This window comes from Pezoporus occidentalis, unplaced genomic scaffold (genome assembly GCF_034315485.1).
Source record: "Pezoporus occidentalis ecotype Australia unplaced genomic scaffold, CSIRO_AGI_Poc_V1 ctg102, whole genome shotgun sequence".
Taxonomy (NCBI): Eukaryota; Metazoa; Chordata; class Aves; order Psittaciformes; family Psittacidae; genus Pezoporus; species Pezoporus occidentalis.
In genome coordinates this window covers 783162-798881 of record NW_026912801.1, presented here as the reverse complement: position 1 = coordinate 798881, position 15720 = coordinate 783162, and the positions used below count along the sequence as shown (strand labels likewise).

The 15720-nt window shown below is 38.0% G+C and overlaps 1 protein-coding gene across 8 annotated transcripts in view; it reads left to right on the top strand.

The window, feature by feature from the left end:
• HECTD4 (HECT domain E3 ubiquitin protein ligase 4) overlaps positions 1-15720 on the top strand; it is a 70935-nt gene that overhangs the window by 21314 nt on the left and 33901 nt on the right. For 3 of the 8 annotated variants that reach the window (XM_062614959.1, XM_062614969.1, XM_062614938.1), the window contains exons 9-25: positions 297-458; positions 554-667; positions 1794-1934; positions 2291-2523; positions 2788-2933; positions 4972-5042; positions 5616-5721; positions 6350-6470; positions 7350-7478; positions 8650-8774; positions 9571-9724; positions 10018-10118; positions 11196-11394; positions 12830-12976; positions 14129-14233; positions 14942-15105; positions 15443-15676. In XM_062614959.1, coding sequence (XP_062470943.1) covers positions 297-458; positions 554-667; positions 1794-1934; positions 2291-2523; positions 2788-2933; positions 4972-5042; positions 5616-5721; positions 6350-6470; positions 7350-7478; positions 8650-8774; positions 9571-9724; positions 10018-10118; positions 11196-11394; positions 12830-12976; positions 14129-14233; positions 14942-15105; positions 15443-15676 — 2452 coding nt within the window. The remainder of the gene's footprint in view (positions 1-296; positions 459-553; positions 668-1793; positions 1935-2290; positions 2524-2787; positions 2934-4971; positions 5043-5615; positions 5722-6349; positions 6471-7349; positions 7479-8649; positions 8775-9570; positions 9725-10017; positions 10119-11195; positions 11395-12829; positions 12977-14128; positions 14234-14941; positions 15106-15442; positions 15677-15720) is intronic. The other 5 variants (XM_062614972.1, XM_062614953.1, XM_062614978.1 and 2 more) reach the window with 4 other exon arrangements.

The following is a 15720-nucleotide window of genomic DNA, read 5'->3' as shown; positions in this document are numbered from 1 at the left end:
CAGGTTTGGAAGCAAGAGCTTGCTGTCTTTTTAAATGTTTAAGCTGTTCTCTTTAGTTAAATAACCTGGCGAACTCTTTGTATCTTCCTGGGGATTGATGCTGAGTGTGTGGGATTGAGGCCACCCCTATATACAACCTCTTAAAGCAACTTCTAAATGCAGCAAAATTCAGCTTAAATGAATTTCCATATTGATTTATTTGAAGCCCTAAATAGAAACTGCTTTGTTTACTGCCCGTAGTTGTGATTTTTCTAATGTTATAAGGAAATACTGCATTGTTCTGTTGACTGTTTCAGCTGCAAACACTAGCTGTGGGCTGCCACTGAAGATGTTAAGGAAGACTCCAATATACACATGTGGGACATACTTGGTGATGCTGGTCCCACCCCCAGGTGGATCTGGCAGTTCAGCAACACGCTCACTTTTTGGAGGAACAAGTGCTTTATCATCCTTAAAAAGTAAGTGGGACCCATTTGTGGCAAGTTTTGAGTCCTTGCCTTTCTGGAATACAATAAACTTCTCAGGAGTTGATTGGAGACTCTGTTCTGTGTAGTTCTGGCCTCCAGCTTGGTGTTCAACATTTCGGATGGGCAGTTCACAAGCAGAGCAGATCTCATTGATGCTGCAGGAAGTTCACTTGGACGTGGTGCTCTAGTTCCAGGGCTTGGTAAGAAATAGATCTCTTTTCTAAGAATATTTCAGAACTAGACATATCCAGCCCTTAGACTGTAAATTGTGGGGTTTACTGAGCAGTAAGCAGCTTTGCACGTGGTGGGGTTGCATGTCTGTGGTGAAGTTTTGTAAATGCAACATTTTTGAGACTTCAGAACTCCCTGCAGGAGTTTCCAGTATCTTGCTTCTGCAGCTTCAGCTTCAGGCAAGCTCAAGAAAAGGGTTTTCTGCATCAGAAAAGAATCTTGAAAGAAGTCTGATTAATTTTTTTAATATCCTGCTTATGTTGTCAGGTGCTGCAAAGTTCTGGCTATCTTCTCTCTATATTTAAAAACACATAAATGTATCTTGGCTGGGAAGATGTTTGTCATGAGATAAATAGCTATAAAATTCTAAATGCTACGTATGGGTAGGTATAATTGTATGTTAACCTGTTGGCTGCTGATACTGGAGATTTACCTCAGTCATTTGAAACATGGAGAAATAGGTTAGTTTTGAACTTCTAAAGTATGGTAAATGGCCTCTGGCATGGAACAGTCCTGCCCATAATCCACTCATCCCTTTCCATGTACTGTTTTGGACTTGTAGGCTTTGAGCTTTTCCAGAGATGAGTCTCTAAGCATAAAACTTTGTTGGCAGCTGGACAATGTGAACTGTCAGTTTTATTAAAGCTGTTGTTTTTACCTCAAGGCCTTTAAAACAAGTTCTAAGGTGCTTAGATGTCAACGTAGTAAACCAAATGTTAAGCTTGCTTCTCTGTTTTTCTAGAAGTTACTGGTATCTGGTGCCAGACTCATCTACCTTTAGTTTGTACACTGTGGCAGTGTGTGATCAGTGGTGGAGGGATGGCATATGTTACGTGCTTATAACAAGCACTGGAATATTTACCTGAAGCAGATGCTGTTTTACCCTCGAAACATCAAAAGGGATGTGCATTTGCTTCATTCCTTTGTTAAGGAGTCTCTTTTTCACGTTTTTCATTCCAAAGCACTGTTACTAAATTGCTGTCATGACAGCAACTTCTAAAGCAAATATTTTGGCTTTCTATCTGCTATGAAAATAGCTTGGTTTTCTAACAAATGTTCTAAAACTTGACATGCAGAATATTTTCCTTTTCTCAGGTGCCTGTTATGATACTGTGAATAACATGATATGGACGTGCTCCAATGACTACATTGATCAGTGGTGTAATCCTGGGAACCAGGCATTCCACTGTGTCTGTCAGAGGCTGGGTGTGAGTCATGTCATTACAGAGCCCAAAGGTGAGTAAACCTACAGGTCAGGCTTTTATACCAAGTGGAATTGAAATGTGACATTATCATAGACTAAATATACAGAAACTGCTTTCTGAAACTTATTGTTAAAAGCTCTGAAAGTGTTTAGAAATATTGGTTGTGGTTTCTTTGCTTTAAGAAAGGAAAAAACAAAAAGCAAGTTGTGTTTGGAAGTTTCCAGATTTTGCTGCCTTTAGCACATTAAAAAAGTGGGCAGTTCCTTTGTTTGTCTTGTGGACGTGTGTCTTGGAGATGATGATGATGGTATATTGCATTGTAGAAGCAAATACTAATGCTATAGTCTGTGTTTGTAGACAGCATTTAAACAGTTTTTGTTCTTCTAGGGGATGCAACAAGCACAAATGAGGTTATTAACCAGTTACTGCACCATGTTGGTGCCATGTGTATCCATCAACTCAACCTGCTCGCAGCCAGCAACAATCTCCCCATAACAAATTTTTTGGGCAAGCAACATCCAATAGAAGCACATCACCTCAGCAGCATTTGTGACATTATGGAAAAAGCTATGGTCAATGGAGATACCTGTATAATACGCTGCATCCTTGTTGTCTTTCAGGTACAAAGGCAATTCAAATGTACTGCACAGCAGTTGAGGGGAGAAAAAGAGGTTGTTTAGAATACAGGCAGCCACTTGATTTTATTAGGGTTTCTTTTTAATTCATTCCATTCAATTGAATGGAGATTGACTTAGCAGTGGGTTTGCAGTATCTCATACACCCATCATCAGTTTCCAACTCTGATTTCTGGTGACCTGGACAGAAAAGGAATTCATACAGGCAATGTTTAAGGTTTTAATATAGTTGTGTTTAATCTTCCTTAGGTGGTTTTTAAGTTTTTCTTCAGCCCACAAACTGAAAGAAACAGAGATATTGTTAGAAGGTCTGGCCTGTTGCTCTGGCAGTTACTGATGGCACCACGGGATCAGATTTGCTCTGAAATCCAGAAGGAGGTTTGCCTAGCCATTAGGTAAATATCTGTTTTGTCAAATTAAACTCAGATTTTAGATTACTTGAAGATGCTGGAACAATGAACACTCAAATTGTATTCAGCAGTTTAATAGGATGAAATGAAGGTTGACATAGTCTGATAAAATTATTATGATTTTTATCTGTGGAAGAAGGGAAATACAATCTGTTTGTCATGATGACAGTGAAGTAACAGGTGCTAATTACTTTCCATTCTTCTCACTTCTTGTTTTTTAGTGTCTTTCTTTAGAGATTTTTTTAATGTTTAGTATAATTAATTGAAGCAAAGTGATGGCTAAGAATGACTTCCTTAGATAGCTCACATACTGTACTGGTGGTCAGGAATAGGCAAAGCTAATGTTGTCAGCTGCCGTACTGTGTTTCAAGGACAATACTAAAATTCTCCTAAACAAAAGGGAGTGTAAGAGGAAGCAGAATGAATAAATAGTACTTGAGGAATGCTGTAAGATTGAAGGCCCAGGGGAAAGCACAAGAATGTCTTGTCAAATTCAGGTCTATCTTTAGAAAACAGGAATCTGTTTAGGCAGAAGAGTGGGCATTATGTGTCTGGGCTGATACACCAGGTCGTCAAACACTTAAACAGACTGGTTGCTTTAGCTCCACATCGTATTAGCGACTACATCTCTTGAACCTGATGCTGTGTAATTTCCTTTCTCTGGCTTGTCAAAACAGCAGCATGACTAAGTACAGGGAAGCGAGCAAAAAGTGTGATTGTGTATCACGAAAATGAGAGAATGCAAATCTCAAGGACAGGGAATGCTGTCTCAAATGTCCTAAGTACAAATATAATCTGCTTTCAAGTGGGAAGTGCTCCAAAGGTTGAGAACAAAATCTTCTGAAGATCAACCTGCATTTTTTGTGTGTGAATCACGACATTCCAAATTTCAGTGGCTTTATGCAACTCTGAGTGCAGAAAAATTGTGTATTTTCAGTATGATTACCTGGCATTGTCAGGGTTTTGTTTTTTGACAGGGAAACAAGTATCCTGTCAATTCTATGGACAGATGCTGCATTTTCCCTGTGTTTAACTCTATGTCCTCCAATTCCTTCTAAAAAAATCAGAGGTGGAGGTTAGGTAATATCTCCTTCCTCCTGTTTTCACACTGGAATATTCTGATACCAACAGAAATCTCATACTTGGGTTGCAGTATATGGTAGCTCTTCCTAATGTTTGTATCACAAGTTGGTCAGCATGAGCCAGAGGGAGGGAAGCTGCAATAATCTCTGCTCTCAGTGTGAAGCTGAAAAACATAACCAGTTTTCTTTCTATGAGAATGTTATTCAAAAAGAAAGAGGGAAAAGAGCAGAAGAGAAAGTCTGCATAATAGTTTCAAAGCTCCAGACAATCATGAAGTATTCCTTTTAAGTTACTGTGTTCTCCTATCTTGATGTGGTAATTCATGTAGAAAGGACAAAGTTCATCGCAAGTTAGAGAGGAAAAATATCTCCACAAGGAGTATTTATGCATAGCTGTGCTGTTTCTAAAACACTAGTTCTAGACTCTTCAGCTTATCTATGACTTCTGTAAGGAGCCAGTCTTTAGTAAGTAAAAAACTGCAACAATGGTGGCTTCTTGCTTACCATCTTTTGCATTTTCCATTGTTCTTAGCACAGATAAGCCATCCCCCATCATCAGAATTGAGGTGTTCTCTTAAACCAGCATCCATTTCGTCTGACATCTGTCCATTTCTAGAAAAAATGATTGTGCTGTCATATATATATATAAGTGATTAATGTGGAGTTTCTCGGGGGGAGCAAATAGCTCTGGAAGAAGCTTTGGCACCACAGCAATAAAATACAGCTGATCAGAGCTGATTTCTGGAGAAAGCAGCTGCTTATTTTGTGACTAATATAAATGCTGAGACATGGAGGATGCCTTTCTAAGTTGGAAGAAGCTGTTACGTGGTTGTTCTAAATGTTACATCAGATACTAAAGCCATTTTTCACATGTCCATTGAAATGATTTTGTTTGCTTTTAAGTACATTAAGTAATCCATGGTTCTATTTTTTGTCTTTAGCTCTGGTTTAAATATCCTGTATCCTGGAGAAGCAGAAATCAATAATTTATTGAAATTAGTCTTAACTGAAGGTGAGAATGTCTTCTTGCCATGTAAAAGTGTGGGTGGCTTTTTCGTAATTGAAACCAGAAAGTGAAAATACTTCTAGGAAATTACAGAATGCTTCCAGCTCTGAAGCTCCTTCTGAATGGAAACATGGGCAAATGTAGATGAGGTAAAGGGAAGTTGGTCTCAATCGGGCAGCTGTTTGAAATGGAAAAGGGTTAAAGTTCTCTTTTATCACTCTTAGTAATGTTTCCTGTCCAGATTGTGTTTTAAAATATCTACAGTTAGTGTTACTCATGGCAATTACACAGTGACCAGAGGTAATCCTTAGTGAAAGAGTAATGTTCAACTTGCATTCACCATGAAATGGGGGTCTGGGCTTAGAAGCAGCTGATGCATAGTAACATGTTACTTCATAGAACAGTGTGCATCCATCAAAGTAAGTTTCAACAGGCAGTGATATCAACAGGGAATTGGGCTATGCTGTAAATATCATACTTTCTGAGAAGTAGCATATATTAAGCAAGATATGTGAGGAAATAAAAAGAAATTACTTCTGTAAAATGCTGTTTTGCCAAAGTTTTTGCATTCCATTTTAGGAGAGAGAAATAGTGGTCTCTCTCAACTCCGCGATGTTATCCTGACTAATTTAGCTGAACAGCTTCAGAACAACAGATTTGGAAGTGAAGATGATGATCACTATAGGTAAAATGCAACATTATGTTCCCCTTTCTCCCCATATATAATATTTCTGTTACCTGCTTTAGGTAATCTTGCATAAAATTCTGTTGAAATTGCTTGTTATTTCACTGGCAGTGTGCCCTGAAATCCTGTCCTTGTGTCTGGAATGGGTGTAGAGTTTCATTAGGACAAAGGAGAGAGAGGCTGGACTAATTTTAGGGGAAACTTTGGAGACTTCTGTACACAGACTTAGGTTTGGATTCTCTGCTACTTACCATGTATACAGTAAATGTCAATGATAATTCGTAAGTGTGGTATGATGACACCATATCACTACATTAGGTGACTTTTCAGCAATAAAACTGTCAGTCTCAAGTACCTGTTCAAGCTGGGAAAAATCCTTTCTTTATTTTAGGTGTCATTAGAAGCCCTTGATTTATATGAGCACAGTGGAGGAAATCACTTGCAGTGATTGTTGTTTAACATTTCAGACTTGGTTTTCTTTGTGTCTGAATCTCAAGTTGAACAGGTATTTGTTTTGGTTTCACATGATTAGTGGTGCAGCTTGCAGAGACTTTTGAGATGAGCTAATCAAAACATTAGACTGTAATGAGACTGTTAACATTTTACATCTTTCTTGCATTTTTTGAAGACTAAATGATGAACTTTTGCACTACATTCTCAAGATTGTTGTCCGAGAATCTTGTGTCTTAATCACCAAGTGCCAAACTGTATCTAAAGATGATTTTCAAAAGCTTCTTTCAACTGTGCCTGTAAGTAAAATGTATTTTGATCAAAGTATACGTGCCTTTGGCTTCTTTTCCTCTTTAAATCTATTATCTTCACCGAGCGTATAGAGGTGAAGCTTCTATACTTGTGTTTCTTAACAAATACAGGAAAATATTCTTTTGTTAGTGCTGTGCAGGGAAGGAAAAAAGAATTTCTTAAAGCAAATTGTACAGTAATGCTAAACCGAGTTTATATGTGGATACATTTTCCAGTTGCTCTGGTAGCTGTTTGAATTGAAAAGAAATCTGTGTATCTCAGTCTTCAAAGCATTGCAACAGCTTAAAAACCAAACTCTTTCTGCAGCTGTGCATAATGATTCAAACAAGCAGAAAGGATTAGCATTTACAGACAAAAATTTGACGTTATTGAATGGTAAGAGCATGCAGAGATGTTTTGAGCAGGATCAGCTCCCTGAGCTGGTTGAGGGCAAAGGCAGGTGAGCTTGCGTCTCAACACTGAGGAGGGAGGGATGCAGGGAGATGGGAAAGGAGAAGTAGCGTGGAACCATTGCCTTGAGGAATGTGAATTAAATTGAGTTCTATGGATGCATTATCCTTTAAAAATTAATGAATGTTACAGTGCTTGAATATTACTATAATGTTACGTAGTTGAATAAAATTGTACTACTTCTTTGTTTTGCAAGTTATTTCGCAAAATGCAGTGTTTTGCAACCAGTTTCTTAAGTATGTGTTAACAAGCTTACATTAAATCTGCAAAAACAGTTCTGTTCAAAGGAAATTATTCTGCTTTTGCTTGTCCTCTCCCTTAACTTTTTTCCTCTTTTACATTTCAAAGTACAAGGATTGCCTGAACCAAGGTTAAGTGGTTTAGATAATGTAAAGTTCTACTTATTTATGTTAAAGGCTGCATCTTCGTGTTTGCGGTATCTGATGGCTGTACAGAACCACCTCCTCAGTAACACTATTCTGATTAAACCTGATGAAAATGATGACAGTGACAGCTCCTTGCAGGGAGAGACATTGAAGGTACAGGTAAACGCCAAGTTTTATTCTAGCATGGCTCTCTCCAGTCAGTGTTCCTGTGACACCTCTTGTTTCTGCAGTGCATTCTACTGACATTGTTTTGTTAGTTATTTTCCTTTTGATATAGTTAAGTTATTGTAGATAGTTTTTTCCTGTTCTCCAGCTCAAGGCTGCAATTGTTCTGTGTTCAGGATTCCAGCTTGGGTTCTATGTTCTTAGTAAGAGCTGGCATTTCCTAAATATACATATGGTGAGATTTAAAATGTACTTTAATTAATACGTGTTCGTAAAGAAGTCTATGTGCCAGGAATCCTTCTGGAGACATTACCCCCCACTTCCTCTGCTCCAAATCACTTGGGTGGTCACTTTTCAGACATAAATAGGAAAGTTTTCCTGTTTGCCTTTCTGGCTTCTGCTTTCTTTCAGTTTTAACTTACAAAGCTTATGTAGAACCACCTACTACATCTGTTGTCTGAAGTAGCAGCAGTGATGTTTGTGGCAGGGAAACTGAGGACAGGGCTTGTAGACAGTGGTTGTTTTGTTGGTATGTTTATTAAAATGGTGTCTTTTCATGTTACTGCTGGCATAGTCTGGAATGAACTCGTAGAAGCCAGTTCTGTCTTAGCATGCAGCTTGTGTTAGTATTTGTAACAGTAACAGTTCATCTGTAATGGCATTGACTTCTGAATTTCTGGTGGTGTTAAGCTGGTTTTGTGTGCTACTCTTTGAGACTTTGTGTGCTTGTAATTTGCTGTAGTTGGAAGTTATTTGTTCAGGCGCATTGAGTAAATGCTAAATATTGTAGTACTTTTCTTGTCTCACTATTCACCCATGTTTTCATTGTTCAGTTTCTCTCTCTACAGTGATCCTCATACCTGCTAGGACATTCTGTCACCAGTGCTGTACCTTGGCTGGCTAACAGCTTGCTCTGCTGTGCTGGACTTGGGGATTCCTTCCCTCTAGAAACTGGATGTGCATCCTGTAAAACATGCACCTAGTTTCTCCCAGCACTTTGGGTCTTAGCATTAATCAAATTTAAGTCTTGGATGAATCTCCTGCTGCAGGCCTGCCAGGTCACATTATCATTATTCTCATTTGGAAATCCATCATTTTGTTCTGTTGCCCTTTTTTTTTGTATTCTCTAAGAATTCAAGTATCCTTTAACTCTTTTTGTACCTAGGAGCTAAAGACCAGCATTTTGTCTCTTGCTACACAAATTCTGACAGGATGCGATGAAGTCTTAGAAATGCTGCAACAAGTCACTACCGCGCTAATAAACAGTGACATTTCGGACAGAGAGCAAAGGTAAGACAAGTATGTCAATACTAATAGCTTGGTAATCTATAGAGACTTCAAATTGCAAAGGTTTTAGTTAGAATGTTATTTATGAGTTAAAGTAACTGTAAAAAAAAAACTCTAGTTAAGTCATCTTATCCATTACAAGTCTTGGACGTTGTGATATCCTGTGAATTTCAACAGATAGAGTCACTTTGCCCTTCCCTGTCTCCACTTAAAATATATGTTGGGAATGTGAAGTAGACAAAAACAGTGAACCTCTTTGCCGTATTAAGCAAACACCTCCCTCTCCCAGTCATGTTTTAGGTTTCAGTTTCTAAGCTTTTCAGTGCCTGCAAGGTTAGTTTTGTTTATTGACAGTGCATAATTCCTTTGAGATACTTTCAGATGGGTTTCATACTCAAATATATTTTTGTAGATACAGGTTCTTTTAAAGTACTTTGAGCTGCGTGTGCTTGGAGCCTAGTATACATACTGAACAAATACAGTTGTGTTTGATGTGGACTTTCATCGCATGCCCATGGGAGCTTACCATTTTCCAAGTAGTAAACTCTTGGGTTTTACTGTCTTCTGGTCTTACTTGTTTGTAAGAGTTGACAGCAAAGACTAGGTTTCACTTTGGAGAAATTGTAATGTTTTCAAGATATAAAGGTCTTTTTTGTTGTTTTACGAATGCAAATCTTCTCTGCTGAATTTTGAATTGCCTGCTTACACAGCCTATTACAAGATTAAACAGACTACTAAAAATAGTAGTGATACTCCATTGAAATAGTTGTTACTATGCAAACTTTGATTCTCCTGACAGATTAAAAGGTCTGGAGCAAATTACAAAGGCTACTATGCTTGGGCATCTGCTTCCTGTCCTACTGACATCCCTGATGCACCCAAATTTGCAGACTCTGACTATGGCTGATGCCTTGATGCCTCAGCTGGTGCAGCTGGTTCTTTACACAAGTCAGGTATGGTTTTTGTGTCAGCAGTTGTCTACAAAGGGAAATAGATGTGATATGTGTATTTTGAAATGCTGGAGGTCTTGGTCAACTTCCTGCAGATCACAGTGTAAGAATTGCTTTAACAGCTGCAAAAGCTGATAATGCTGAATGTTAAATTTGAATTGTTACAACAGCTACTAAGTAATGATTCATTGTCAAAGTCAACAATCAACTTACAGTGATTGTTAATATAGTTCAATAACAAGATGTTAAAATTACTTACTGTTTGCATGTTCCTAACACTATATTTTGTGCCACAGACTGCACTGCTGCTTAAAACTCAGTCTCCAGTTTTCTCAGAACTGAACAGTTCTCCCAGTGGTGCATCAGAACAGAAAGGGAAGCTCTTGCCTGATGAGAGGTGATTTCCTTTACATTTGGGTCTTTTCATGGGAAAAAATATCTTAGCTGCTCATTTAACCATTGCTGAGGGATAAATCTGAAAGCAGCAATCTCATCCCCCCCCCCCCCCCCCAATTTTTCCTTGTTTTATTAAAGGCAAAGCTGTACTAGTTTGTAAGGCTGTGTTAAAGATATATAAGCCTTTTCAAAAGGCAATTAGTTCTAATTTTTTTTTGCATATAGAATTACGTTAATAGTATCTTCAGGTTGTTTGCACAGGGGATGGTTTGTTTTGGTTTTTTCCCTTCCCCTGAAGCATTAGGAATTAATTCTAAATGTTCCTCTTACAATAAATTAGGCTAAGGAAGATCATCAGGAGAAAATGCAGATTGCTCTGGCAGCATGAGATACAGTATTAAAACCATTGGAAACATATTAAATGGTTTCATTTGCATAGAGAAGACAATTTAAGTCTTACATTTAGGTCCTATATCGCTTTGAGCTGAGATACAGCTTCTGCTTAGAAACAGAAGCATGCAGCTAAATGAAATAAAAATGCTTATCATTGCTATTTGCAGTGTTGCAGAATTTGTAACATTAAACAACTTGTGATAATGTGCCATAAACTGTCTGAAAACAGTCTGAAATAGTTTGAAAACTCTTAAATTTATTTTCAGTCTTCCTCCAGATAATAAGCTTCACTGAAACATGTTGTTTTATGACAGGGTAATCAGTTTTGAGTGCTCTTCCAGGAGGGAAGGGTTTTTTTATGCTCTCAGTCATGTTAAAATCCATATATAATATATACTACTATTTACTTTTCCATGGTACTACTTAGATTGCTTACCATAATTTGAAAATTGGAAAGCATAGGGAAAAGTTCAGATCTTACAGGTTAGAGCTTGGCATAGTTACTTCTAATGCACATAGTTCATACTTTTCAAGTTCTGCACGTTCCCTGAATATAGTTATGCCTAAAATGAGGAGTCAGTACTTTGTGTCACTATGTATCAATACTGAGAAGTGATTTATAGTATGATATATAGTAGAAATCTGTGTGCTGAACTGTAGGACTCGTTGTTTACTCTGATTTCAGAATGCTGGAAGAGAAAGAAGAACCCGGTTTTCTGACGGGTTTGAAGATCCCAGCTCCCTGGGCTGCTGGGAAGACTGTAGAAACAGTTCATCCTGTCAGGGATAACTATAAATTTAAAGAAACTGTCCATATCCCAGGAGCCCGCTGTTTATATCTTAGATTTGACAACAGATGTTCTTCACAATATGATTACGACAAGGTAAGCAAGGGCCAATTCCGAAATGCTTTCTTTTGTCTGTATTTTCACAGCAGCACTTCCCATTTTTGTCTTTTCTGCCCCTTGTCTTCCATGATTTCCAGGATAATGCAGGAGATTTTTATTGATAGGAGCTTATTAGTGTACTGTAATGTCACAGTCCACTTGTCTGGCTGTAAAGTACAGAGATGCAGACAGGTTATTTCTTGCATGGCGTAAGTGTGAATAACTTGAGTTTCATCTTAAGACTTAGCTATATGATAGAGAATGTACAAAGAGTCGTTGACATGAAAAGACAGGAAGATGAAGGTAAATGGTTTGTGTTTAATTTCTATCATTCTTGAAGAAACAATCAAAAAAATATGTCTTTAATTCTTCTTTTATATTGTTTCAGAACATAATATCCAGTGATTGTTTCAGTGTTTAAGACCTATCAGTTGTGAGGATCTTTTGTTAAGGGTTAGGCTCTGCAATTAGGAACTTGCCTCAAAAGATGTTGGAAGTAGTGGTAGTTATGGAATAGGAGAAATGTAGTGTGCTCCAGAGGTTCTGGAGGGGAGTTGTTTTGGTTTTCTCCCCCTCAGAAATTGATACCAAACTCTTCCATTATTTTTCAAGTTCATTTCATGGTGGCTCAGAATGTCACAGTTTGACTTCCTGCTCATTTTTGCTGCTGTTCAGTTTTCTTTAATTCCCCAGTTTTAATCTGGCTGCCTCCAATGTCGATCAGCACAGACTGTTTAAACTGGCCAGCACTAGAAAGGTGTTTTGTTTTTTCCCTGATGATGTATGCCTTTTTTACATGGATTAATATGAATGTGTATTTTCAATTCCAAGAACACAACTACTAGCACTTACTTTGTATAATTGGGGAGCTACTTGTGCTGCTTACTAATTCTTGCCATATATTCTCTAACATAGACAAGTCCTGTGATACTCACTTCCATTAGTTATTTATAAATGTCTTTAACCAGCAATGGGTGACGTTAATATTAAACTCCTCCAGAAAACTTTGGACCTCGTCATGTTCCCACTGAATCATAGAACTATTTAGGCTGGAAAAGACCTTCAAGATCATGGAGTCCAATCATTAATCTAGCAAAATACAAACTTTGATGGGAGCAGGATCAATCTGTTTATTAGTAGAGAGACAGTATGTTCTATTTAGTTCAGCATGAGGAATGGAAGTTGGGTATCTCCCAGTTTCTGCTCCCCTTCCACTGCTGACTTGCTGTGTGACCTCGGGGGCAAGTCACTTAATTTCCTCTCTGCCTCAGTTTCCCCATCTGTAAAATGGGGATAATAATACTTGCCTACTCTCCTCACAGGGCTGTTGTGAGGATTTGTTAATGTTGATAAAGCGCTTTGAGAATCTAAAGCGCGGTGGAAGTGCTAAGTATTATTATTATTATTAGATTTTCTTGTTTTTCTCTTACAGTCTAACAGTGTATTTTATGTTTTGAAGTTGGTGATCTATGCTGGTCCTAACACAAACAGTAGGAAGGTTGCTGAGTATGGAGGCAATACACTGGGATATGGCAGCCGTAGTGTCTTAGGAACTGGTTGGCCGAAAGACTTAGTAAAGGTACAGTATTATAATCCACCAATATTTCACATAGAAAATTCCCCTTTGGAAACCCTGTTGAGTCCTTTTTAGCCCTTTATAACAATGAAGTCCAAGCTTTTAAGTGTATAGTTACCCATCCTGAGATGACTTCTTAAGTGGGCTGTTATGTCCTTGGGGAATAACTTTAAACTGGGCTCTGTGTTATGTGTGATGCTTCTCTTTGAGCTTATCTTGCTTTGTTATGTCTTACTGGAATTCGTTACTGGTATGTTTCAGTCCTGGAGTCTCTAATGGCTATACTGTTCTCATTCATTGATCTTCCTAAGAGAACTTCTTGCACAGTCTCAGGTTTTGCATATATTCTGAAGGTCTGTGGGCATAACTGCTTTTTTTGAACAGTAACCCACAAATATAACAAGTAATAAATGTAGCATTTATGTTGGTTTTTAAAATTACGTTGGATGCTTTTGGCCGTTAAGCAAGGCAGAAAAATCCCTTAAACTTCTTGAAACTTCAGTATTTCAGTAGTTTTGCTGTGTGTTCCCTCTGCATGCGGCATCATTTATTTCCTTACATGTTTGTGCTGCTGCATTGTCCCACACTAAAACTGGCCTTAAGTATATAATGAAAAATCATTTCAAAAAGAAATCAAAAAGTAATAAAGTGGAAAGCAGTTTCCAACAAGCACTTAGTTGTTCACAATTAATGGAATTTCATTTATTTTTCAGACATAGACTTTTATACTGGCCTTTTAGCAAACTTTTCTATTAATGTGTTGATGTTGTTCTCCTTGAAGAGCTTGTCTGTCTGCCCTCAGGAAGAGAACTGTTGGTTATTGTGTGGGTTCTTGCAGACAAACAATCGAAGTGTTCTGATGAAAATCAAAGCCAAGCAATACAGGCTGATAAATTCTACAAGTGCAGTGGTTGTTACTGTTTTACTGTAGCTAGCCAGCAGCAAAATTAAAATCAAATTGTCCACTTAAAGATATCCGTACAAAAAGGGAAGAACTTTAGATCATTTAATCAGAGATGAAAATAATACCTATCTAAATGTCATTAAAAGCATGAATGCATAAAATAAACCATTTTAATGAAAAACCTGTTTGTTTGCCTCAGTTCTTAAATGTCTCTTCTTTTTTCTTTCCTTCCTCCCCATCAAAATTTGAAGGTGGAAGGAGATACAGTCACCTTCTCCTTTGAAATGCGGAGTGGTCGTGAGCACAACACTCCAGACAAAGCCATGTGGGGCTTTGCTTGCACTGTTCGAGCACAGGTACTCAAACATGACAGATTCCATGGGAAAGGCTCAGCCTTGTTTGTCTTCTGTCTGTAACACACTCCAGATCAAATAGAAATGTACTTCGAAGTTGGAAGTTAATGTTCAAAGCTTACTTGTTTCTTATTACTTACTTTAGACTGTGGCATGGCTTAGGGTTTTATGAAGATAGTAATTACCAAATACATCTTATCAATCTCTTGTCATTGACGCTGGACTTGGATGAAGTCACTGTAGTGTCTCTTGCTGCTTGTAGAGCATGATTTCTTTGGAGGGATAGGTATCTTGTAACAACCTGGAAATCAGGGATTTAAAGAGAATAATGATTCCAGCCTATGAAGAAGAGAGGGGAGGGATGCTGGGATCAAATGAAATGAAACAAATCCTTCTACCAGGAAGCTAGGACTAGGCCTGTGAGATGACAGACCTGCAGCCAAAGAACGACTGAACCAAAAATGACTTTATCTTTTCTTTTTTCTTGGTTCAGGAAAATAATGGATTGTTCTTATATGTTGCTTTTAATTGTTAAGCATTTTTTCATTATACCTCTGTGTAAAAGACACATCATTGATATATAAAAGATAGCTATGTACAGATGTACATATAGTCTTACATATATATAAATATAAAATCACCTGTATTGAAATGTACTGGGGAAGGACTTCATGGTTGATTGAGTGCAACTTATCACTGTTCCTATTACAGGAGTCTTCAGAGGACGTGTCAGGAGGGTTGCCTTTCCTAGTTGACCTGGCACTTGGCCTTTCTGTGTTAGCTTGTTCTATGCTGCGAATACTATACAATGGACCAGAAATTACCAAAGATGAAGAAACCTGTCAAGAGCTCTTAAGATCTAAACTGTTACAAAGGTAAAAAGATAGTAACTTTGATCTGAGTCCCATTGTGGGTTATTTTCTGATGGAAGGGGATTTCTGTAGTTGTGCTCAAGTCTTGTGTTTTAAGGTGATGTTGTGATAATTTTTCCTGCGGTTTGTTCAGCAGTTCTGTGTTGCCTAAAACAAAGGGAATACTCTCTAGAAGAGCGGTTTTCTCTAGAGCAGATAGAGGAGGTTTGGACTATGCGTGGTACAAGCCAGATTTGATATATTAATATGTAATCTGTCCTTGTAGTGTATCATTCTGAATGGGGGAAGAGTTAGGAGGAAAGAAAAGCCCTTTTCAATCTGTTCTTATTTCTTTTTCCAGGTGCCAGTGGCAGGTGGAAGCCAATGGTGTCATATCTCCAGCCCTTACACCAAGTCCTTCTCCATTGCCTCTCACTATAGATGAAGATAGAGAATTTACATACCCTTCTGATGTTCTAGTGCCTCCCGTTGGACACTATTTTGATCTGCCCAGAATTAGGCTGCCTCCAGGAATCATGATCAAACTCAGGGAAATTTCTGGACGTGCTCGGCCTCAATTTAGACCTAGTATAAAGTAAGTAGTTACTGTTTTGCTCTAACTTGACTTTTATTGTTTTA